Genomic DNA, 25486 nt, shown 5'->3' on the forward strand with positions numbered 1-25486 from the left:
ATTTCAGATTATTTTCTTCACTCATGATCATATTTCTCCCATTTTATTTACTTGAAACTGGTACTGGCTTGCCACATACATGCCTCCCTTCTCCTCTACCAACCTGTCAGAACAGGACTCACAATAGTTAGCTTGCTTGACTCCCTGCTTCTGATAAAACCTTCTTAAGTTATATTCTCCTAACATCATGGGGTTTTTTTGCTTCTACCTATAAGTATGACCTGATCTCTCCTCACCTCTTTCTGCTTTAATGCCTGTATAACATTATTCAACCTCCAAGACTTCTTTTTCTCCTTATCCAGCATGATCCATGTGTAAAGAAATTAAATCTTCCTGACATCTCTTCGGTGGATACATTGCCTGAGGAGCTATTTTTCTCCACAGCTTTTTGCCTTGAATCATCAGATGAACAGATCATCAACTGTCATGGATGAGAAAAGACCTAATGCCATTCAACAGCGATGCAATTTGCTGGCAGGAAACAGTAATCCTTCATGAGGATTCAACAGAATTTAGAGGGAATTAAGTGAAAAAAAGAAGCCTGGGAAAACTCTGAAATCTTCTAAGTTAAAATAGCATGAAAGAGAAACAATATGCATTCTTTTAGCTAAATGTTGATGTATCCCATACATGTTTTGAAAATTATCACTCACACCTTTAACCCACATTGTTGCCTGAAACATTATAGTTTTATTTAATAACCTAGATTCTCTTATTTCTCTGCTTTTGCATTGCCAGGTGCCTCACTGAATCCATTTTTGGTCAGCTTTTTTCACTCCACTTGCTTAATGGCCTTTTCTGCCTGCTTCTGACCTAGATTCCATTAAAAACATGTCCATAGAAAGTACTTTCATGTGGTGCTTTCAAGTTAAACATCACACAAAATAAACCTCAGGTCTAAATTGAGTCCAGACCACTGAGTCTGATTTGAACACTGATAAACTAAAGTTTCTCTGTTTCAGAAGAGCTCAAGTTTCTCTTCTGGATTATTGCCCATCTCCAGTTTTGGAGTTTTGCTGTTGTCCAAGAACACTGATATTTTTGCTGTTGATGTTAACAAAATGTAACTAACAATAAAAAATACAATCTTCATAGTGTTACCCATGAGAAAATTATTACGTTTGTTCAGCTGCTCTATAGTCTAAAGACTATAAAGCAGGTAATTCATTCCAGCTTGATAATTATTTTAAAAAATAATAATCATCATGAAACTTCAGAAAAAGGAACAGACGATCTCCAAGAGTGCAATTCACACCAATGCAATAGCATCACATCAGTCCAAATTACTTATTCCAATTTGGTGTTGGGGTAAGTAGCTAATAGGGATGCATATCTACATGGCTCTGAAATATGTGAAATTATTTCTGTAGCTACTATTAATAATGTACTAACCAAAGTCAAAAGTAAAGAAAGCTTCTAAATGGATCTTCATTTTTTAAATTTATCCAGTATTTTAACTGTGAAAGACAAACCTAATTACTAGTGCAATCCTGCCCTGTCAATGTCAATTCTAAAACCCTACAACAGCTCAAATATAGCAGCTTTTCCCCTCAGCTGTAGAAAATGCTGGGACACGTGACTATAGAATTATCCAAAATTCTTTTTATGTATTTGCTTTCTTGAAATAGTTCAATAGTGCTTTTTACACTCCATTTCTAAGAATCAAATAATAATTATCATGGCCATCTTTAACTGAACTGCGCCATCAGATAACACTGAAGCAAGACTTCATTACATTTGGTAATAGAGAAGATTCATGTGTTTTTGTAAAATGATTTACTGAAAAACTATCATTAATTTCCTTAAGAGGTTGCTAGAAAAAGGGAGAGATAATATTCTGAAATAGGGAACCAAGTGATCAATAGTTCTAAATGTAATACTCTTGTTTCAACATTAACAGCTGCATCAGATTTAGAACATCAACCCAAACTCCACTTCAGAAAGCTGATTTTGTAGAGTCGGAATATACAATCACAAAACCTGGCAAGAATAGTTTTGAATTCAACTTTTGACAGAACACTGAATTTTCCAAGGAGTTTGGAGACATAGCTAAGAATTTTCACCAAGAGAAACTGCAGAAACAAGGGTTCAGAGCAGTTTTCAGAGGGGGGGAGAGATTACTAAAGTCTGAACCTTCTGCATAATTCTATTTGGAGACAGGAATTTCTAACACACTTGTACTTACCAGGCAGCTGCTGAAGCCCACCATCCGAGATGCAGAATATCTGTTATTGTAGGCTGGGAAAAAAAATGAGAGAAGTTATGCTATTTGCATAAACACCTGCACACTTTTAAGGCAATATCAGTCACCTCACAAGGGGCTACTGACCACATAAGCAGAACGAAGTCCAGCTCCTTGCTTTGGTTCTTCTTCAGGATCGCAGACTGATTGATAGTCATACGACTTGTTAAAGGCATATAGGGACATGTTAATCAGGTTTCGCATCAGGCCAGGATCAATTTCACCAAAGAATCTTCCAATCTGATGAGGGAGAATACGCAGTGGTAAGTTAAAGAATTTTCAAGTATTTTTCTTATAAAAATGTGAACAGTCCTGATTTCCGCCCCCTCGCCTCCCACTTTTTCTTCTACACAACTCATCTGGTTGTGCCACCTATGCATTTATTTATTTATTTGAGTATTACTCTCCCAGAAGCTTGGTTAGAAAACTCCAGTTAGACAGTAATTGTTAAATGCACTATCAATGAGACCACCCTGCTTGGGAAAAAGTAAGAGAAATATAAGAAAGAAGGCATGTGCGTGCCATACTACTTGTCCTCACATTCACAGGTCTATCGGCAGCCTACTAGCCTAAGGGCAGAGCACAAGGAATGCAACTTGCTAGAAGTATGGCATCTTCAAACATAAATAGGACTGAAAAATACTAACAAAATAACTGGAATTTCTGGTAGAGCAAAACGTTGGTGATTTGGAAATGTAATTCTTAGAGTAAGTTGAGAGTGAAATGATATTTCTTTCTTTTAAAATGTCTTCCTATTGTGTTTCATTACCTCTCCTTTAAAGTACACCTACCTGTTGTGTATATTCATCCCGATTTGACATCAAAAGAAATCCACCATCATCAAGGATAACACAGTCCACATGCTACGTAAGAAAGTAAAATGTTTTGCAGAAAGGGTTTGTCAAGAGAACTCTCTGTAAAAAACTATTTTTTATTCAACACTTCAGAAATATCTTCAAATCTATGTGGCCCAAGCTCAATCCTTAGCCCACAGCCAAGGGCAAATATCAAGCTATAATAAGTAGCATTATCAGTATTATAAAAGTTTGTACAGATCAAAGGCTTATTTGTGGCTTAATTTCATAAAAGTTGTTTTGCAAATTCTTATTTGCTCAATACTTTGTTAGCTCTAAGAGTGCTATATCTTTATTAAATCTGATTATAATTGAATCTCAACTCATAATAAGGGACTACAACTTCCCGTGTGCTTCAGCCATGCTTAAAGTCCTGTTCCATTTGCAGCTTTTAATTGCAGAAGTCTTAAGGGCAGACTTCCAACTTGCTAGTCATGCTTATTTTCATTTGGCAAGGGCTGTAGTAGGTTTCTTCCAGGTGTCAGGTGCAGGAGTGGGAATCGCACTGGTTCCCTATGCTTTGCACTTTGTAAAAGATACTTGCACTCAAAGACTGGAGAGGCCAAACAGATAACCTCCCAGAGTATGCTTTTTTTTGCTGTAACTCCTGCATTTAATGATCTTCACACTCCACAAAAGAACTCAGAGAAAACCTGAGCAGAGAAAGCTTTTAAGCACATGATGGAATCTGATACTGTGACAGCCCCTGAAGCCGTGCTCTCCTGAGTACTAGCAGAGTTATGGGATCCCCAGACCCTGAATGGGCTGGGAACAAAGGAGAGGAGGATGACTAATGATTGTTGAAGGGCACATCACGTACTCTAGTAATTTTCAGTTTGCAGTTACCCTTCTCTAAGTTACTTCTACTGCTCTTTTTTTTTTTTTTTTTTTTTAAATTACTCTCTTTCCTCAGGAGTCGCCTCTTGCTTTTAATATTATCATTATGTTTTTCTCACATTGTTCTTCAAATCATTCTGTATTGCTCCTACTCTATTTTTCACCTCTAGTACTCATAACTCATTGTAATGATTCTTGCAATGACCTCTTCTCATGAATTTTATATTCTCTCTCACTTCCTTCTCTTCTGATCTTCATCCTTCTCGTGACACAAATGACTGTCCTGTTTCTTGTAAAATTCAACCTCAAATAATAATGACAGAATCCTTGTCTTACATACATCTAGAGAGAGTGAGTGAATTTTCACAACCTGCCAGATATTCATAAACAGAATATATTCTTACCATACTGTTTCTCTCACAACCACAGATTTCACTGTTGCACTAAAAAACAGAAGTACAGTTATATTCACAAAAATATTTCAAAAGAAATTGTATTTTTCAGCAATATTAATCAATGAAGAAAGAACAACTGATCAGGTTAATTTAAATTAATTTTGAATGTGTATCATCTACCCCAAATACCTCTGTGAACAACCTGTACTTGGTACCAATCATGTACAGCACAATCTCTACTGTCTTTCATAAAAATCTTTGATACATCCCCCTTTTTATGAATGCTGGATATTTTAAAGATAAATACTTTGGAGGACTTGTCAGGATGTCTGTGTTATGTGTATAACGTAAAAGAGAAAGAACGTGTACATTTTTATGTGTTTTTTGTATGGAAAGAAAGCCTAGAAAATATGCTGTCAAGTAACTTTTGATGATGAAAAGCTTCACCAGTCTCAAAGCATGAGAAATCCATATGATAAAGGAAGCTCATAATCTTCAGTTAGTTTTTATGGCCTTGGTTACTAATATGCTTTTCTCTTTTTCTTGCAATATAAGTATACATATACATGTAACTGTCCCCTTGCATTATATACTGAGCAAAACAACTTGGAAATAATGTTGCAGTCAACTCAAATTAATTCTGAAACATTCCACTTTCTTTCTTTTCTCAGTTATGCATTTTTGTCCTTAACTGTTCTGACACTTAGTCAATGCATTTGCCTACCCATGAAACTTCAACTCTGAGACAAACAATGACCAGGCACTGTTATTGATTCCCTTAATATGTAAACAACCAAGTAACACAGTCTCATCCAATTGTTCCACAAATGTCTTCATTTTGTTCCTCTCCTTTCCCAGTGTACTGTTAATTCCTCAGTTTTTCCTTCAGTTTAGCCATCTTTCTATTTACACTTGAACATTAGATGTAAGGAACAGAAGGGCTAAGCACCTATTCATTAAGTTTTGCTAAAATCGTATGACGTTGGTTTGCTTACTCATCCTCAATACTAAAAGAAAAAAATAAATTAATCTTTTTTTTGTGGTAGTTTTTAGATTTTGTTTGTTGGTGTTTTTTTTTTTTTAAATCTTCAGATTTTATTCAGCATAACCTTTGTAGGGAGCCTACTGGCTGGAATATGTCATTTTTCTTTGCCTTTATCCATGTTCTATAATTATGAAAGCAAGACACATACAAAATACAGCCTGTTTCAACATCGATTTATTTTGTACATTTGGATGATTTAAACACCACAACTAATTGGTAACTAGTCATCAGTGTGACTCTGGCACAAAAAGCTATTAGACCTATTTGCATCTAAAGCTTTGAGAAATGCAAATAAAGTTCAAAAAAGACTTAGTCAATTGCTTACCAGGCTCTTGATTGTGGTTTTTGTGAAATTTTCCATCCAGCTGGTTGCATCAATTTTTATTCCAACAACTAACAAGAAATACATGAAAGTCTTTTTTAGTAAAATGAAAAATAAAAGGTAACTGTAGAATCCTTAAAAATAGGAAAAAAATATAATTAAGATCTAAATTATGTAACTGGAAAGGGATAAAATATGAGTTTTGCTCAGTTGTCTGACCAACATCCTTCATGAGACTAACAAATTAATCAGTATTACTCAAACACAGCCAGATCTTTGGCTTGATTTCCTCAGCAAGATTAAAACAGTGTCAGAGAAAAGAATGTTATGGAAAGTGAAGTTACTTTGAAATTTCAATTAAATTTCTAATTCACTGTTGAGCAACAACAAAATAACTAATATATTTAGAGTTTCAGCACTGCTCTATCTTACCTGCTGGTTTCAGAAGCTTCCCATCAACTGTTATTTCCACAGCCCTGCTTACCATAATGCCTGTTTCATAGCTATTGGCACCACTTTCTGAGAGTGCAGAAGGGAGGGAAAGAAAAAGATTAGGGTGATAGAAAAGCCTCTTTCTCAGAAACTGAAATTAATGATTATTTAAATACCCAGAATGACTAAAAAAAAAATCCTTGTACAAAAGCACTGGCCCAGCTGTACCATGATTTTATCACCTGTAATAGCACAGATCACCAACATCTGGATGACTAAGATAAATAATTCTGTTTACTTTTCTTCATTCACTTTTTGTACATGGTTTCACAGCTTCATAAAGTTATTGTGGCCTCTTTTTTCCTGCAGACGGAGTCATGAATAGCTTTACACATGTGAGTAGCATTGTTAAAACCAGGATGAGAGCCAAAGATTTTATCCTGCTGTCGTCTGTGTATTTTTCAGTGCAGGGTATAGTGACACTACTCACTAACCAACAATTACTCCTCTGACAGACTTCAGCCTCTTTTCAACACTGCTTAATATGAAAAAACAAGTTAAAGAATATTCCCTGGAACTCTTTCAGGAACAACAAAGGCTTCAGGGGATTTAGTTAATTACCTTGTTAATATTTTATTGAGAAAAGATGCAATAAATAAGTATGAAATAACAGCAATAAAAGATCCCATATGTTTAAGAGAGGAATATGTCATTTGTGGTAGCATCTGCATTTAGATGAGCTTGGCAAGTTTAATGCTTACATCAGTAACAAGCACTTACTATTGTGCATGTATAGGTTTTAAATATCATCGCATTTCAGACAAACTATGTTTTGGTGAATAACAGAAATTTGAAATAGAATTTGAAAGCAAAGTTAATTAAGCAGGGGTGCATCAGACACGAGTTGTGGACTTCTATACCTGCTCCCTGGAGTTAAGTCCAGTGCTGAGAAAGTGTACAGAACTTGGCTCAAATAAAGCTTTTTTAGATAGTGCTGTTTTCCCTGCATACCATTTGCTTTCACTCCCTTTTAAAACAATTCCTCCTGAGCATTTCTATAAAACAGTGTTTCAGTATAATAAATGAATATCAGTACTCTGCATGTTTTCAGCTTTGATAATTCTGAGCATTAGCTACGTTTTCCTTAATAATAGGGGGCATCCCAAGATTTTTTTCCTTATGAAATGTTGCACTTTGTTGGTGACGTCAACCAGTATAGGAAACTTTCACAAGTACGCTTATATTGGACTAGCAAGCTCTGACTTTTCAAAGCCGTGATGACTGATGACTTACTGTTGTAGTACGGAGCTGTGAAAATATAGTTGTCATTATCTAAACTCCGTTTATAGAAGCTGACTTCATAAGTTTCAGCATTTTCCAACCAAACTTCTCCTGCCCTAATAAAAAAAAAAAAAAATAGTGACGAAGAAACCAGAGTTAGAGTCTCATTAAATTTGTGTTGAAGGGCTTTGTTCTTATTTTTTGATATTCTACAGTTGGAAATAACGTGAGATTTATTTATATAGTAATCAGAATTTGTCAGCTTTCATTGGTTAACTGACAGGTGTAACAATTAAAAAACAATTTCATAGTAAAAAAAAAATAGCAATCTTGGAACCCAGACCATATCTCAGAATTTTTAGATATAAGGATATAAATATGTACAACAAAATATAAACAAATTTTTATAGCATATGCTACCTCTCATTTCAAAAGCTTTTATAACATTCACAGTACCAAAACAGAAAAGCAACTGCTTTGGGGAGTAAAATTCACTGCCATTTTCCCATTTTGGGAAAACAGAATAACCTAAGAAAATAGATGAACTTGCCATTTACCCTCTACTAGTGCCCTCACCATTCACAGTCACTGACGGGAGTGTCTAGTTTGTGATATGAGCACTTCACATTCCCTTTTTGCTCTCTGGCAATCATATATTTTTCTGCTCTTATGAGAAAAACAAACACCTACTGCTTTACAGTGTTTGCAGCCTGCCAGCCAAATAAGTGCTTAGGAGTAATTAGGGATTGGTATGGCCTCAATACTACTACTACAAGAGCATTGTTTTTACTGCTACTCTAAAGTGATTAGAAACTTTTATTGCAAGGACCTGCTATGGAAATAATGTCACAGATGAGTTTCAAGCAGTGACACAGTAATAATCAAAGAAAAACAATAAATGACACTCATTTCATAGTTATCAGTGCAGATTAGACTGCAAGAGAAGTTGGTTTTCATTCAGTAAATCCATTGTTTAACATGCCACGATTTCAGGTTTCATGCTATTTTATAATAATTGTTACCTTTTGGGGAACACTCTAGTAATTCCACCATCTGTAACAACAAAATGTGCAACAACTCCATCACTGTAAACAAAAATAAGATTTAAAATGAAAACTGAGTTAAATTCTCACAGGTTCCTATATCAAAGGTTGTAATTTAAGTGCATAACTCTGAATTAAATATCTATGTAAACATTAGCGTATCTGTATATACTCACACGTATATTATCCCATTATCAAACTTAAAATGCATTAATAAAAATCATAGTCAATAAAAAGAATACTTACAGAGACAGTTTACTCCAATAGTTTTGGGCAAGTTCATTTGTAAATCCTGCATCCAGCAAAACTCTAAGGACCATATCAGTATTACCTGTCAAAAGAGTTAAGACACTCACCTGAAAATATATGACGTGGAGTTTCACTAAATGGCTAAAACAAAATTCTCAGTTGTTAAGATGCTACGGCCACAAAAATTGAGCTATTTCTACTAGACATACTGTCTAACTTCAAACTGCATTAATTAATTACTTCTATATATATTGCTCTAACGCTGTTGACTTAAACTTTTCCTTCATTATATCTTAAGAAAGAACTTTGTCTCATAGGAATAAGCATAAGGATAAGGGTACAGGCCTCAGCTTTGCAAAGCCCCTATTTTAAATTTAGAGGTTAACCTATTTTTAAAGCATATTTTCATTGGGACACTTTTTATCTTGCGTGATGCAATGAAACAATTAATTCTTAGTTATATATACTCTTACATGCTACAAAAACACAGACCATTCAGCCACAATACAAATATATTCAAATCAGTTCCAGAACCTCAAAAAAACTATTTGCCATCTGAAAATGTGTGCAGGGGAATAAACTAATTTTGAATTAGTAGCTCAGATGGATATGCCATTTTTACATATCTTTGAAAAGACGTTTTGAAGTCAGTGCTTCTCCAGCATCTTTTTCAGTACCATTTTGCAAAAGAAAGTCCCAGGAATCATCAACAGAAGTAACTACACACTTTAATACAGATTTTATCAGTATGGAAAATAAAACATGGATACACTGGAGCTGAATAATATAAGGGGAAATATCTGTCTCTTGGTCTTCAATATTTTATGGTCAATCAGTGTTAGAACCACAACTGGAACCTACAGTTCTGAATTCCGGCAAACACCTGCTTCTTGGCCTTGCAGTGGAGACACAAAACTCCTTCCATGGAAAAAATAAAAATAAAAACCCACATACTTTTTTTAAGTTTTGCTCCACAGAAAGGCATGACATGCTATGTGCTTCACCCTAAGTCATATATCCCAGAAAACTGATACTGACCTTTTATTAAAAAGAAAAAAAGCTCTAAGTTCACAAAGCAGATAATAGGGACATGTATTTCAGTGTTGAAAAGCTTTGTAAGTCTTATAAAAAAGAAGTTTTAATCAAATTCACTGAAGCCTGCATGTGTGAGCATGCTATGCAAAGAGCCTGCAGCTCTGATTTATCATTAGGAAGGTCTCATCATCTTAATACATTACTTTAATTCTCATTAGCTACATTAACATGGCTTAACTAGGCATACCTGTTAAAACTGTATTGACTGCTACAGACCCACCTTTGCTATTCACATGCACAATGTTGTATTATAGTATGCAATATAAGGGTATTGTTTGAAAAATATTCCTTTAGCTGGAAGTAATGACAAAACTCCAGTAATTAATGTAAAGTTGAAATCTGGAGAGCCATTCTGCATCCATATTTTCCCAGAAATTAAATTGAAATTCTGCCTGACTATAAATGTCAAGATATGTCTCCTAGAGTGATATTTATCCCTGCTAATACAGACTCGTAATACTTCATTGGATGCATGTTCTGTTTAGGATTCCCTTGTACTGCATGCATCTCCAACAAGTGAGACTTGCATACTTACATAAAGCAGATGTCTAAGTAGGGTGATTTGCTCTTACTGTCCCCTTAACAGCAAAGGTAGTATTCTAACTTCCTGGGTAACTTCTAACTGGTTAAAGTTGGATTGGGTTGGATCAAAATATAACAGGCATTAAATTTATAGTATTGAGATTATTTCAGTTTGGGGACTTTATTTGCTTTTGAAAAGCATTTTTTTTTATGAGATAATTTCCATAGCCACTGTCTCCTTCAGTGAACATGGTTTCTTATTCAGGAGACTATTTTTAATGTAACTTAATTGTCATAAAAAAAAAAAAAAAGAAAGAAGAAAGAAAAAAAAAATGAACTCCGTTGTGGATTCCAAAATGAAATAAAACAATAATTTGATAATATTTTGGCATAATTACCTACTAAGCCCTTGTGTATACTCCAATATCACTAAATGCGTCCTCAATATTTGCTTACATAACTGGTGAATATTAAACTAGAATTCTCATTTATTAACGGGTTTAATCATTTGAGGTGAATGCTTTCATTTCCAAGACTGAGTCAAGGGACTCAAGTAAAATCTTTGTCAGTCAGCAATGTGTCAGATGGCTTTATTAAAAACAACAAACACCCACACATGCACAAAAAAAATAGTCGTTTGTGAGACAATCTCATATCGAACTGTAAATTCCTTCAGTTACACGGTCTAGCAGAGAGATTCTTAATGAATTGATTTGTGATCCCTGGCAACAGCATGATAAAAAGACTCAAGGAATGCAAGACAAAAATGATTATTCCAACTGTTTATGAATAATTAATGATGCTAAACTTGTATGCATAAACAAATAAATACAAACATTCAATTTTTCATGAAAACGAGACTTTAGTTCTTTAGTGATGTTTTTTTCAAAAGCATAACTCCTCATTTACTCTAACTGGAGTTTGAGGCCCAACATCAAAATGCGAATACCTTCCCAAAGCCCAGTGTTTACTACTGCAGCAGTTACACGAATCTGTGGTCTTAAACAAGTCAAGCCCAAGTGAGATCTCTTAACTGTTTTGTTAACCAGCAACATAACTTCTGTTTCTTTTATTTTGACTACTGTTTATTTTAGTTCTCAGTTCCTTGTCTTTATTTATTTGGGTTCTATAAGCTGATGAGAAAGCAGAGTGAAGATTTTGTCACAAAATTTTGAAGGCAATTTGGGACTTACTTTGGCTGATATGCTCAAGAGAAAAAAAAAAAATCAAAATATTTAGAGTGTTTATTGAAATGAACTGGTAGTTATTTGCTGCTAGGACAGACTACTAAGAGGAACTGTAGAAAACACGGGATGCAAACTTTCCTAAATAAACCCAGAAAAGAGGAAACTAATTTTATAGTCTCTACCGTGGGTAGGAAATCCCCACACTAGATGTATTTCTACTAAAAAAAAAAAATAAAAAAAAAAAAAATAAAAAAAAAATCAGTGAAGATAAAAAGCAAAACCACATAATTTCGGCATGAAAGCTGTCATTCTGACATTCTCTTTTGTGGGTAAACATTTTCCTAAGGAAGAATCTCAGTGAATTAAGAATACTTACATGAAGCACTGCTCGGAGTATATCTGTCAATAAATTCATTGAAATTTAACAGAAATTCAGTGTTGTTTTCTGATTTTTTTACATCACTGCAATATTCTCTGAAAAAAAACACAAAACATCAGTCTTCTCAGATTTGTTTCCTTTGCTACTAAAGCAGACAAATATAGCTCAGCAATTTCAAAGCAGGATTGTGCAACTACAATGAGGTGACTATTACATCAATTGACTACCATGGTCAACACCAAATGTTGACCATATTGAATAGTTCATACTTCTACAGCAAATGAAGTGTTCAAGTTCCTGCCTAAATATGAATTATAAGAAAACTCCATGTATGAGATAGGGCATAAATTCCCAGAAAAGCACTCAGGACTGTGAAATAGTAGGCCATTAAATTAGGAGATCACAGAGTCTGTAAACAAAACAAGAAAATGCCCAGTGAATTTAAACGGTACTGAAAAGTACAAGGACAGCTCTTTAAAGCATAATCACTTCATGTTCAACTAAAGTGGATTTATGGAGTGAGTTCCTACCTCTGAGAAGTCTTAAAAACAATTACAATAGCATACACAGCATGTAAGCATACAACACTGTTTATTTTGACATATGCAAAACAGATAAACAGTAAACTACTGCTACTACAGTAGTTAACATTACTACATAATGCTACTACATAATGTAATAAAACAAAGCATATATCATTGCTCAATTCACTGACTATAAGCAAGCACAGTAGAATTCACTAGCTATTTTGATGGCAAATTTTAGACAGTGACTGCCACTAAATAACTTTAATTAAAATATAGAGAGTATTCATCAGTAAAGCGCAGAGCTCTCTTTTTCAAGTGAGCTTTTTTGTAAACTAATGTTTTGAACAAAATAAGCCTGTCCCAGTATTTCATATTAATAAGCTCTTTTATTACCCTTTACTTACCTTTACCATAATCCCGAAGGACTATCGGCAGAATTTGCCTTGCTGTACCAACATTCATATTTAAACAGAACTCCATATCAAACAGGCTTTGTTCATATAGATTGGTCTAACAACTAGGGACTTGTTGGAAACTGTTAATTAGTACAACTGAGTATCAACAACTTCATTCCCTCAGAAAAAGTGAAATTAAAATGTTAAGCTGAGAATACATTAGAAGACAGAAGATTATGTTTTAAGTATGACTCAATCTAAAGTAGTCTAAATTTAAAAGGATACAGAAATATATAAAATAAATATGAAAGGCGACAATTCTTAACTGACTTTGATGGTACAGCATTTCCTTTATTTATCATAACTATCTTTTAAAGGAAAGTAAGTTTTAAAAAATATTTACCGCATCATGTTTCCTTTGCAAGCATACATTTACAATGGCAACAAGGGCTACACACAATTTCTCATAAAAAAACAGAGAACTATTGAACTTGATGGATTTTCAATGACAATCATTTTTATGTTCAGTGAATCAAAAAATAATTCATCCTTAAGTGACAAAGAGCTTTGAAACACTTTAACTTGAAGTTCGAAAACGTCTCAGGGTAAGTATTGTGGTAGTATTATAGTACCTATTTTACCAATGAGAAGCTAAGGTACAATGTTGTAAAATCTTACAGGTCACAGCCACAAGAAATTAACAGATGTATATAAGATTTGCATTACAATATCAATAAATGGTAACATTTCAGATTTTTCCAGATGTCTCTGATTAATACAGAAAGGAATCATAGCCTGACAATACTACTGAATTTCTCCTTTACCTAAAAATTTTTACCAAAATGAAACATCATTATTAAAGTCTGCATCTTGTAATGTCATTAATCTGATAGAATGTCTATTTACTGCTGAAATAATACTCATTACCGGGGAATCAACTAACCTGGGTGCTATGAATGTATAGCCAGCTTCATCAAAATGATCAATCTTCAGCGTTTCTGTAACTACAAAGATGAAGAGTAAACACCAAGTAACTAAAATGGGGTTTTACCATCATTTTTCTTCTCCAAAGTTTTTGCATGCATCCATACATTTAGAAAAAAATGTTTATTTTGAGACACTTTCCTACTAATAGACTGTCAACTTCTCAGTATCTCACAGCATAGGAAGAAATTATTTGATTATTATATGCAATATATACCTGGCAAAATAATGTATCTTAACAACTTACTTAGAGAAGACATTTCATCAGCATGACAACATTTATGTTTTTGTTAGAATTACAATCTGATACAAAGAAATATTTTTGACACCAAGTTATCAGAATGTGAAGGAAAATGCTTCTAATATTTTCTGCAACAAAGTTTAAAAACCTCATCCATATAAACATCACTTTAAATGCTGCTTAAAATAGTGGCTTTAAATCTGGTGTCACTGAACACTGGTAGGATCAGACAAAGAAGGATTAGAGATTAGCAACATATTGAAATGCGCATGAAAACAGAAAAACACTTCATTTTTTTCCCCCCCTTTTTATTGCTATGGTACCCAATGATCATGGGAAAAATCCTGACATGAAGAATACAGAGGAGAATGTCCAGTAGGAATAGAAATATAAGTGAAAAATATCAACTGCAGTAAACAGAAGGAAATCGAGCAACAAGAATATACTTGCCCTTATTGATTGCCACTATCCATCAGAAAGAGAAAGCAAGGAAACAGAAAAAAAAAACAGGGTAAAGCAAAAGGGTTCACAAACCAATATTTTATTCAAACAGCCCCTTGAATAAAAATATTGTGCATAGATAGATCAAAGGTTCAATTTACATACAGCTGTAGTCTGGAAAAAGACAAAGATCTTCGAAGACTGAAGAATATGTCCCTCTAAATTATTTCTCAACTACTTTCTATGTACTGTGGCTATTTCAAGGGTCAGTTTTGCAGACTGTATTGATGTAAGTGCAAAATCAGATTATCTAATCTATCAAAAGAACCATATTCAAGCACTAAAACTTTAAACTACTTACTATTTTAATTTACAAAATAATTTATTGATTATTAAAAGCTTGCCATACTCTGCTTCATACAGAGGAGGTGATGGGAGAGGACAGTGACTTAGTATTAAGCAAGTTTTCTCAAAACTAACAGTACCTATGCCCGTCAGAGACTCATAGCGCTTTTCTAACTCTCTACTTAACTGCACATTTGTTCAACTTCATCACAACACCTAAATAAAGTTAAAAGGATGTGATGGGTTCTATTTTATCTACTACCTAGTTTACAGCTAGGCTATGCCTAATAAACAATAAGCTTTTGAATACTCACAGATATCATATCCAGCTATTTCTCCAGAATCTGTAAATGACTAGAAGTTAGTCTAATCCAAAAAATACATTACAATCACCCACTAAAACTGTTTGTAAAATTCAAAATAAAATCCTCGCTGCAAGCCACATCAAACAGAGCTTTCATGTTAATCTATTCCTGTGGGCAGCAGAAGTAATTTGCCAAATATTATACTGTAACTACTGTAATGAATAAAAAAAAGCTTTACTATTACAGTCTATTCCACAATATCTAGCTAATAGAATGAAAAAAATAGTATCCAGACCCTTAAGATGACAGCAACAGAGGATACACAAAGCAATGATTCTACAGGCACAGAGAAAGGGGGAAGGGATTGTCAGTGGAACTGGGGTACCTGTACATATTCTATCTTTATAGAATATTTCTTGTACCTTGGATGTTACAATGGGTTAGAATCATTGCTGCAGATTTTTGGGTACATCATGAAAACATCAGTGGATCCCACAAAATTTATGACTTTTAAGTGAACCTGAGACTTCGTAACTTTGACCACAGAACCCTCATAGTACTTACATCTGGCTTGAGTTATTGGTTCTTCTATTTTGGCTTTAATATAATAAAAACTGTATGATGGTAACACCAATGCCAAACTGCAATTGAAAGGAGACAAGGAATTATGTTATTGACCACAGTGTTTCAGCTTCCATGTATTTTGAAAACAAGTAACAAGTTTGGAAGTTGGATCATCATGAGAGGAGATAGTATAGTTGTAGAGTCACATACCAGACACACTTTGTAAAAAGACACAAGGAAGTTCATGTCATTCTTTAAGTTCACTGTGTTTATTTTCTTTCTTATTTATGCATTTAAGCATAAATCCACTTTTTATTAGACATAATAAATTTATTGGACATAATTGCAAACAATAATATACACGATTTTTTCTATCTTCCTCTAACACATTTAGTATCCCAATGAAACACATCAATGTGACCAGTCACTGTAGAAAAAAGCCCCATGTAGTACTGCATTGACTTGCATGCATCGTATAATGACAAACTATCCTTTTACTAATGAAGCAACTACCAGTATTCATCAGGAAATGCATCTGGCAATACTTCAATTTTGTAACTTCTTTATTTAACTAATACAATAAATTCGTAGAAGAGTTCAGTTCTAAAAACGTCCATAAAGGACAAGAGACACATATAATCATTAAAGAAGTAGCATCATGTCCCATATCTTTTCCTTAATATTTGCACTTGGATTTCACAACAGTAGAACTGCAATAGTTTCTGAAGGGTAGCCGCAGAAATTAACATTAAAAGAGTCATACAATTGAGCCATAAATGAGATGACCTTTAACGATATATTTGCCACTTAAACAGAATGTAAGTGAGATTGCTAAATATTTAGTGATAGCCCTCTACCAATTCTCCTCTGAGGAAATCAGTAACGATTTACCTGACATTAACAGTTACTGATTGGAAAAATTGCTACTTAAAATCCATAATATTATGTTTAATAAGTTTGCTGCAGTACGACTCCATGTATTAACTGCTGTATCTCATATCAGAGAGCTCAGTAAGAATTAAGTAATATAAATCAACTGTATTTCTTTACTGATTGCTAGATGGCATAGTTCAATCAAAAGCTTTATTTTCTTACACAGTATAAATACAGAGGCAGTGCATCAGAAAAATGGGGAACTGAACAGAAGTCCTTCATTTGCATTCTTTTATTAAAATTGATTTTTTTGGTTTTACAAAGAAATTAAAATTTGCGTCCTCCTTGGCAGTATACCTATGCAGAAGGTAAGAGAAAATGGGAACCAGCTTCACTGAGGGCTACTCAAATTCACCAAAATAAAAACATTGCTTTGGTAAAAATTTGACTGAATATATGTACCATCTAGTCTTGAACTAGAGTAATTTAACTATCCTGGGAGTTGGTAAACCTTGACTTGTTTTGGATAATCTAATGCAAAGTTTCTACATTCCTTCTAATGTTACAAAACTGTGCTTAAATGAGTTTGAAGCAATCTTCACACCGATGTCGCACTAAGGGGGGATGTGCTTTTTCCCATTATGTTATCTGTTTCTGCTGCCATCCAACATACGATTTTTATATACTAAACAGTATCAGTGCTAAGACATTAAAACCAGTAGATATGAATTTCAGAGATAATCAGTAGAATGGATCCTGCCCCAAAACCTGACATGAGCTACCTGGTGATATAAGTAATGACTGTGATTGAAAATGATTTGCACAAACCATGTCACAATTTTTATTTAGACCAAAATACATCATCTTCCTTTTTAACGCACATATTCAAACAAGTATATGGAGACAACACAAATAAAAGATTAAACAAGAGGAGGAATCTAAGAGAAAGTGTGCAATTAAGAATCGAACTGTGGTGTGATACAGAAAGCAGTAGGAAAAGTAAGATTCTTAACATCATCATAGCGACCTTTCTCACATAATGAAATACCCTAGTGATAAAAGTTAGACAAAAGACTGCGGTTTTGGTCCTTGGACAGAACAATAATTCTGAGCTGCAAAGCTGAAAAGTGACCCAGAAAATCCCACAGGCCTGCTCACAAGATGATCTGATTCTGACTTAGCTAGCTTAGAAAATGTAATGCTAAAAATGTTAACCAAAGTAAACAAAAAGGACATTTAACTAGACAAAAGTCAGAGAACAGAAATTAGTTACCTGTAATCGGTGCCATTCACAGCAGTCCATGTATATGTTCTGTTTCCTTTATCAATGTATCTCTACAAAGACACATTGGTGAAAAAAAATTAACTTTGAATCCTCAGTAAGTGTGGCCTTTTCTTGAGAAAATGTAGAATCAGGCACGAATCTGTTGGAATTCTATTTATTATTGTGCTAAAAGTATGAGTTGAGCTGAGAATCCTTTTCCTAAAGATTTTCCCAATGTATATTATGCAAAATAAGTATATTTTAATTGAACATTAATGAAATATAAATTTAAATAAAACCAGACAAACGTGACTTACCATTTTTGCTTTGAAATTAATTAGCCAGACCTATGCAAACCTTTTTCTGTGATTTAAATTTGATAAAATATGTTATCCCCTTTGTAGACCATTTTGCAGTTTAACTACGAAAACTAAAAAGACTCTGTAGGTAAACTCTAACATCATCCCCACCAAATGCCTGTCCTTTCAGGTTACAACCAAATCTAGGAGCACAGCCAAGTAGTCCTGATTGTATAGGCACCCCATACTGAACTTCTACGTGTTTCTAACCTCATTAGGTGACTTTTGAATTTGTTAAAGATTTAACATGGGAGTAAATGTCTATTTTTAAATAATCCCACTACATTAGGATAAGCTTTACCATTAATTTTCTTTTGCTGTGAAAAATCATGTGATAGACACAGTCTCAGAGTTCCCTATAGATTTAATCATTAATGCACCTGACTGATATTGTTTAATGCAATTTTCCACATTGAAAACTACAGCTTGTGCCAGCTGCAACATTTCACTATTTTACAATCAGATATTTGTAAATATGCCAGCAATGAGGTCTGTGCAGGTGTTGCACTGCAACATTACAAACATTGATGAAAGGTACCACAGGTATGCTGTTACTTTCCCTGCAGTAAACTAAAAGTGTCAAAATTATTGTGGTTATGCAAAAAGAAGTATCTTTTTTTTACATTTATTATTTGAAACCTTCTCATTATCTGGCTGCTTGTCAGCACTGCTTGACACTGTAAATAATTTAATAGTTATTTTGGAAAGAAAGCAAAGGGGAAAAAATAGGAGGAAGAAAGGAGAAAAAGGAAAAAGAAGCAAGAAAAAAGAACAAAACAAAAAATGAGAAAGAAAAAGGAAGAAGAAAAAATAAAGGAGAGAAAAAAGGAGAGAGAAAAAAGGAGAAAAGGAAAAAATAAAAGAAAAAAGTAAAGAAGGAAAAGGGGGGGAAACAAAAAAAAAAAGGAAAAAAATGCTTGTCTAATGCCTTGATATAGTTTACATTTAAGTTTAAAAGATGGTTGAAGAGATTCCTAGCCAGGCTTATTTGTATTACGTAATGTGCCTTAACTATCACTTCAGGTCAAGATTAAGCAGACACTTGAACCTAGCACTAGCAGCTCCTCCAAACAGTAACATGGGTTGCACACGATGTACTTCGGCAAGAGAAAAGCAGTGACCAGGGTGAGAGGAGAGGAAAGGAGGACAAGAACCGGACTCTTATTAAATCTTGTTGCACCAGCACTGTGAACATGCATGAATGCAAATTTGCTGAAACCTCCTTTCAAAGATAACCCATAAGTCCTCATACGCCTGGTCCCATTTTCCTTGCCTACTTCATTATTGCATGGTCTGAGACCATCTCACACCCAGATGGTCACTGCCAAAAAACCTACATGCTATTGCAGTTTCTGTGACCCTTTGTTTTTTCTACCGCCCACCCCGACCGCCCGAATGTGGCAATGCTTTTGTTCCTATGGCATCTTCTCCATTATTTGGAAAGCCCCTGAGGCCTTGGGAGACTCCAATGCACCCCACCCACGCTTGCTCTGAGTCCAGTCTCTATGCTGTAGTATGAGCTCATCTCCCAAGACACTGCTGGGCCAGCTGCAATACAAAAGGAAAGCAGTGCAAACTTAAACCAAAAAGGACATCAATTTTTAAGCCTCAAGACTGGAGCTGTCAGTTCAGAGCAATTGACCACATCAGCCCTTTTTGTAAGAAAATATATGATGCTATCAAGTCCTAAGCGATGCTCCGCTCATGCACGACCTGTGGTCTGAAACAGCTTTAAACTGTCTCCCAGTAGCCTGGAGCTGGAGAGTGCAATGGCTTGAGCAGTCACTGCCTCCTTCTTCTGTCAGAGAGGTCCAAGCTGAGGAAGAAATCTTGGGCCATGATGTGAGGAAAGGTGAGGGAAATTAATTTCACTGGGCACTAGAAGCATCAGGGTTCAGAAAGCTTGGGATATTCTATTCAAACACAGATTATGGTTTGGGCTGTGCATAAGTGACACATTCTCGTGCATTCAAGGGCATCACATTCCCTGCCTCCACCTGCCCAATGCAGACTCCAGCATTTGCAAGTGTAAATACTTCCCGTCCCTCCTTCTTTGGACAATCAATTGCAGGACCAACAGTTTCAGGTCTTTATTTTACCATACTGCCCAAGATATGCATCCACAGCCTGAGATCTCTTCAACAACTTTGCCATGAATGCGGTTTCTCATATAATGCCAATTGTGTTATTTTATTTTTGTGACCTTCTAACCCTTCCATTTTTTAACCATCTACACAGAGCCCTTTTCACCCATAGGTTTGGAAAGGCACTCCCTTAAACAATACAACACCACAAGTCTGAAAACAGTGCCACAAGTCTTAGTGAGTCCCTTGGTACTCCCTTCAGAAGCAGCTTACCCCCCAAAGCAGATGCCAGCAGGACTTTGGACACTCTAACAGTGGATCAGGAATTATTCCATTTCCTTTCAGAACAAGGGGACAGGCTGATGATTTCCTAGACAGGATGGTTCTCCTGCCACAGGTGAAGTAGCATGGGTCTAAACATGCCTACCTCAGGGAGGTCATATTCATTCACCATCCTCCAACACTGGAACCATTCAGGCAAAGCCATATTTTTTTCATACAGCAGGACTTTCCCACAGATTGTAAATGGCATTGTAAAGCTTTACTCAGGAGGGCTGGAGTGGAGGCTTTATTATAAGAAAGGAGAGAAGAGAGTCCTGACAGAAGTCAAGGGGACTGTTGGTATAGGTCTCTGCTTTAGAAGAACAAGGGAAGCAATGAAAGGCAGAGTGAAGTCAGATAGAGAGAAGGAGCATCGGCACGTTTAGTGAGATCGTGGAATTCCACATGTTCAAGAACCATAACTTAAGGCCACGTTTTGCACCTGGACAATGCAAGTGTATACAGCCTGACTTAAGTTGACTTGCTCCATAAAGACTAAAGTAGGAAAGTGTGACTCTGCAGTCTATATGATTACATAATCATCATTATCATCATCTTTTAACTAAGATCACCTACAGTTACGTTTTGTCTGCCTTTACTGAGGCTGAGGTTCTGTACTCAAGAAGAGGGTTCTGCATGTTGATATTCAGGATATCAGAAGGAAGACAACACCCAACATTGAGTCAAATTCCCTAGACTGTGCAATATAACAAACTACCATGACAACATTTCTGCCACAAAATCAGTCTTCTTAGCAGGGGATTGAATGAATATACAGGTTTTAATCTGTTTCCTCACTGGTGGACACGTGCAAGTAAAGCTACTGATCTCTTTAATGACATAGATCAGGAAGAAAATACACTTCTGATGGATTTGCAGTCATGAAGATCTTGAGCATAGCACTCTTTCCTTATTTGCCCTCCTTTCGTTATACTTTATACTAGCAGAAGCACCCGACTTTGCCAAATCTGGTGCAGATACTGAGAGGCTAAGGTGTGGTCACGCCTTAGATGTCCAGTTCTGGAGTTCTCAGTGTAGAAAGACATTGACTCATTGGAATGAATACAGAGGATGGCCACAAAAATGATCAGAGGGATGGAACAGCTCTCCTGTGAGAAAAGGCAGAGAGAGTTGGGACTGTTCAGCCCAGAGAAGAGAAGGTTCTGGGGAGAATTCATTGCAGCCTTTCCCTACTTTTTAACAGTGTCAGACAAGGTGTAATAGTTTTAAACCAAAAGAGGGTAGATTCAGACTAGATAGAAGAAGAAAGTTTTTACAGTAAGAGTGATGAAATCTTTTACAGTGAGGGTTGCCTAGAGAGGTGGTAGAAGCCCCATCCCTTTAAATATTCAGGGCAGGATGTAGCTGTGAACAACCTGGTCTAGTTGAAGATGACCCTACTCATTGCACAGGAGTTGGACTAGATGATCACTAAAGGTCCCTTCTGACCAGAACTATTCTATGGCTCTATGATTCTAAGTATATTCTCAAAGATCTCTTGTGAAACCAAGTGACCATGAGCTTGATATTGTGGAATCACAGCACAGATGAACAATCAAGACATATTTCAGAAAATTCAGCTCCATTTTCAGCCTGGGCTAGCAAAGACAACATATACATTGTGACTGATTTTCACCCATGAAGACAAGTAAGTTTCTACCAATGCAAAAACAGACTAGGAACATGAAATATTTTTTTCCATATCAAAATAAGAATAAATATATAAGAATCTTCCCTCAATGTAGAATTGAATAAGATGACTGGCAATAGTAACTGTGTGGTATTGGGCAATCCGTGCACTTGGTGTAATCTGGCCAAAATGTAAAGCAAGGTTTACAAGCTTTTCCCATCTATTAGATAATGAATGGAATATAAGTAAGGAATGTGCTGTTTTTAATAGAATAAAAATCCTCTAAACTCTGAGGCCTGATTTCCTCTCAATTTAACTTGATTAGATTCTCTAGCATAGATTCTTGTAGGAAGGAGGCACTTTTCACTGGGACATTCTGCATTTAAGTAGTACAGCCATTGGAGATATCAAAGTCACAGAAGATCAACAGGAGAGGGTAAATAATACTATGCATGAAAAATTAACCGCATACTCCCAAGCAATTCTGCTGAGTATTGTTATGGCGTGCTTATATATATAAGGGTTGTGTTGTGTCTGCCTGATGCTGCATTTGCTTCATATCCTTCTGTTAATTCATTAAATAGTTATCTTCAAGCTATTTTACATTCAAGTAAAACAGTCTAAAAATGCTGTTGTAGAAGTGTAATTGTGGGGTGTACCCTGGACATAACTGCTCAGAACTGTTCTGCTCAGAACTGCACAACAGTCATGACTTCTTCTCATTAAGGTCCCCAAGAAGTAGACCATACATGTGAGAATCCATATCAAATTTGAGTATTTCCCATTGCTACAAAAAAGTAGCAATCTTCATCAGGAATGACTGGACAAGAAAATGAAGAACTAAACAAGCTGCTCAGAAATCACAAGTACAATGAATTTGCTTATGCCAAATAGTCTTCATTTATGACATATTTTTTTCCCATTCAACTATAATATAAACTACCAAACCCATCATCACACATTCTCTGCAAGCAAATTAAGTACTTTGTTTTGGGATTCATACACAGAAGTAGGCTGGGTTCATTTCCTGGTGAACAGAAGTGTAAGAACTCGTCAACAACTGCTTGATTAATGATGCACCAAAGAAACCAAGAAACAAAACAATTCTTCTGTCCATAAGTACGTAATTTCTTTTACTATAAGCCAGCAAAATTAGCAGCTCTAGAGGGAAAAAATTATACAACCTGACATTACAATATTAACATCTTTTCACCATTTCACAGTATTTTTCTAGCTTTGTTTGTTCCTGTAAATGTAATTGCCTGTATTCCTATCTTACCTCATCTTGGGACTTGACCAGGGTTTCAAATGTTTTTTCTCCACTTTCTCCATCTATCATTTTTTTCCGAATCTATTGTCAAGGAAGAAAAAAATAAGAAGTACTAGGTGTTCCATGTATGACGTATATAAAATATTTCATATAATATTTCTTATTATATATATAGTATATAATATGTATCATATGTATAAAATAACATTTCATAAACCCACATAAAATGGTAGTGCACATGAAAGTCATTGCCCAATGCCCCCCAACCCTTAAGTGTACAATTTTCAGATTTTTTTTTTATTAGAAGGTGCTTTATGCAAATATATACTGAATCAGTAGAGTTACAAAGCAACGATTCTGGTATACTTTGCATAGCAAGACCAACCCATAAAACCTCTTCTTGTTTGGCACTGGAAAGAGTATGATTTTTGTGAGCATGATGCTTTGGCAAGAATTCATATACTTTCCAGCACATGTGTAATTCTTGTAGCAGTAGTGAAGCACAAAACCACTTTTTACCAGTCTAAGAGTAATTCCTCTCAAAGCAGAATTTAACAGATACCAGTAGTGTTATTACGAAAGAACAATTTCAAACTAAATGAAAAAATGTTTAAAAAAAAAGTAAAATCTTTAAATACCCTCCATTTTATGCCAGAAAAAATTGGAAACTACTTTTAAAAATTCTGATTCCTCAACGTATTACAAAATTAGAGGAATTAATTTGTTCTCAACACTTCACTTTATTTCTCTGTTTTCTTTCTCATCACAGCAATACACTTGTGTTAGCAAGAGATACAGAAATACTTTTAAAATATTTCGGCAATATATCAATATGCTATTATAAAGTATTATTTTCTGAGAAAATTACCAGTCCCATCCCCAGGAATTGCCATTTAATGAAGAATTATTTAAACAGCAATCATGTTGTCCTTCAAAATGAGAGGAACATAATGCATTGCCCTTGGTTACAAATCCCATTTCTGAGTTTCTTTCATTATAAATTCATCTGCCTATAAATTCATCACCTTGACAAATTTAAAACTGAAATTCCTAATGAAAGATTCCCATTCAAAATCTGGAAAAAGTATGTCTTTCAATTTATTATAGAGTGAAACATATGCATCAACAGGTACTAGGAAATTAAGTATTCTTACCTCAACTTTAATATCATTTTCCAATTCAGCATCTAAAAAATCCAGTGTAACAGGCTCCTGCGATTTAGGATTCTGAAGCAGAACATATTCAATAATCAAATAATAAAGACAGAGCACTCTAATGTTACAAATCATTCTAATCATTTCTAAGTAAGCTGTTAAACTGAGCTTACTTACCAATCCATTTTAATCTTTTATAGTACGATGAATCACTAGTGGCCCTTTCTCATTTATTTCATTTCATTGGGTAGAGAGGTTAATTGGACAAGTGAAAATCAAATTAACGCTAATAGCTAGTGTCTGTCCACAATATGTCATGTATAGGGCTCATGCTGGGAATCTGCTTTCCCTACTGCTAGAGTGTCACAGACTGCAAGGATGGGAGAAGATGCATTAGAGGAAGAATCAGATACGAATCTTTCATTAGATGGTCTGTCTTCAAGAAGGGAGAGGGAAAATTGGGAGAGCTTTTCAGCTGACTGGAAAGATGGGATAATTGTACTCTTTTGCAATTTTGCCAAAAGCAGACAACAGACTTGCTATTATGAGTTGTGGAAGGACTGTGGCTCAAGATTCAAAGAGGCAGCAGTTACAACAAAGGATTTATTTATTATAAGAAAATAAATACTACTGTTATTGTTAGCATTACAGGACTTCTCTGAGCACCTTGCAGTTTTGAATTATTTTCTCTTGTCACCAGTACTGTTATGTCAGCTTAAGAGATGGAAACCTGTAGCACAGAAATACTGCGACCCAGGAGATTCTACACCGAATGAACGTACATGGTGTTGACCCTTGACTATGGAACGCAAAGGAGTTTGGTGGTGTGTATCTGTAGTAACCCTA

General features: G+C 35.1%; 1 protein-coding gene across 10 annotated transcripts in view; it reads right to left on the bottom strand.

The window, feature by feature from the left end:
• CACNA2D1 (calcium voltage-gated channel auxiliary subunit alpha2delta 1) overlaps nucleotides 1-25486 on the bottom strand; it is a 399914-nt gene that overhangs the window by 18477 nt on the left and 355951 nt on the right. For 4 of the 10 annotated variants that reach the window (XM_054068845.1, XM_054068852.1, XM_054068825.1 and 1 more), the window contains 17 exons: nucleotides 24641-24712; nucleotides 23496-23567; nucleotides 17832-17893; nucleotides 15686-15762; nucleotides 15131-15160; nucleotides 14481-14495; nucleotides 13749-13809; nucleotides 11881-11978; nucleotides 8698-8782; nucleotides 8431-8493; nucleotides 7421-7524; nucleotides 6128-6214; nucleotides 5699-5766; nucleotides 4338-4376; nucleotides 3034-3105; nucleotides 2330-2482; nucleotides 2186-2238 (listed from right to left, as the gene is read on the bottom strand). In XM_054068845.1, the coding sequence (XP_053924820.1) occupies nucleotides 2186-2238; nucleotides 2330-2482; nucleotides 3034-3105; nucleotides 4338-4376; nucleotides 5699-5766; nucleotides 6128-6214; nucleotides 7421-7524; nucleotides 8431-8493; nucleotides 8698-8782; nucleotides 11881-11978; nucleotides 13749-13809; nucleotides 14481-14495; nucleotides 15131-15160; nucleotides 15686-15762; nucleotides 17832-17893; nucleotides 23496-23567; nucleotides 24641-24712 (1211 nt within the window). The remainder of the gene's footprint in view (nucleotides 1-2185; nucleotides 2239-2329; nucleotides 2483-3033; nucleotides 3106-4337; nucleotides 4377-5698; nucleotides 5767-6127; nucleotides 6215-7420; nucleotides 7525-8430; nucleotides 8494-8697; nucleotides 8783-11880; nucleotides 11979-13748; nucleotides 13810-14480; nucleotides 14496-15130; nucleotides 15161-15685; nucleotides 15763-17831; nucleotides 17894-23495; nucleotides 23568-24640; nucleotides 24713-25486) is intronic. The other 6 variants (XM_054068882.1, XM_009568580.2, XM_054068859.1 and 3 more) reach the window with 3 other exon arrangements.

The sequence above is a fragment of the Cuculus canorus genome, chromosome 1, assembly GCF_017976375.1.
Source record: "Cuculus canorus isolate bCucCan1 chromosome 1, bCucCan1.pri, whole genome shotgun sequence".
NCBI classification, from domain to species: Eukaryota; Metazoa; Chordata; class Aves; order Cuculiformes; family Cuculidae; genus Cuculus; species Cuculus canorus.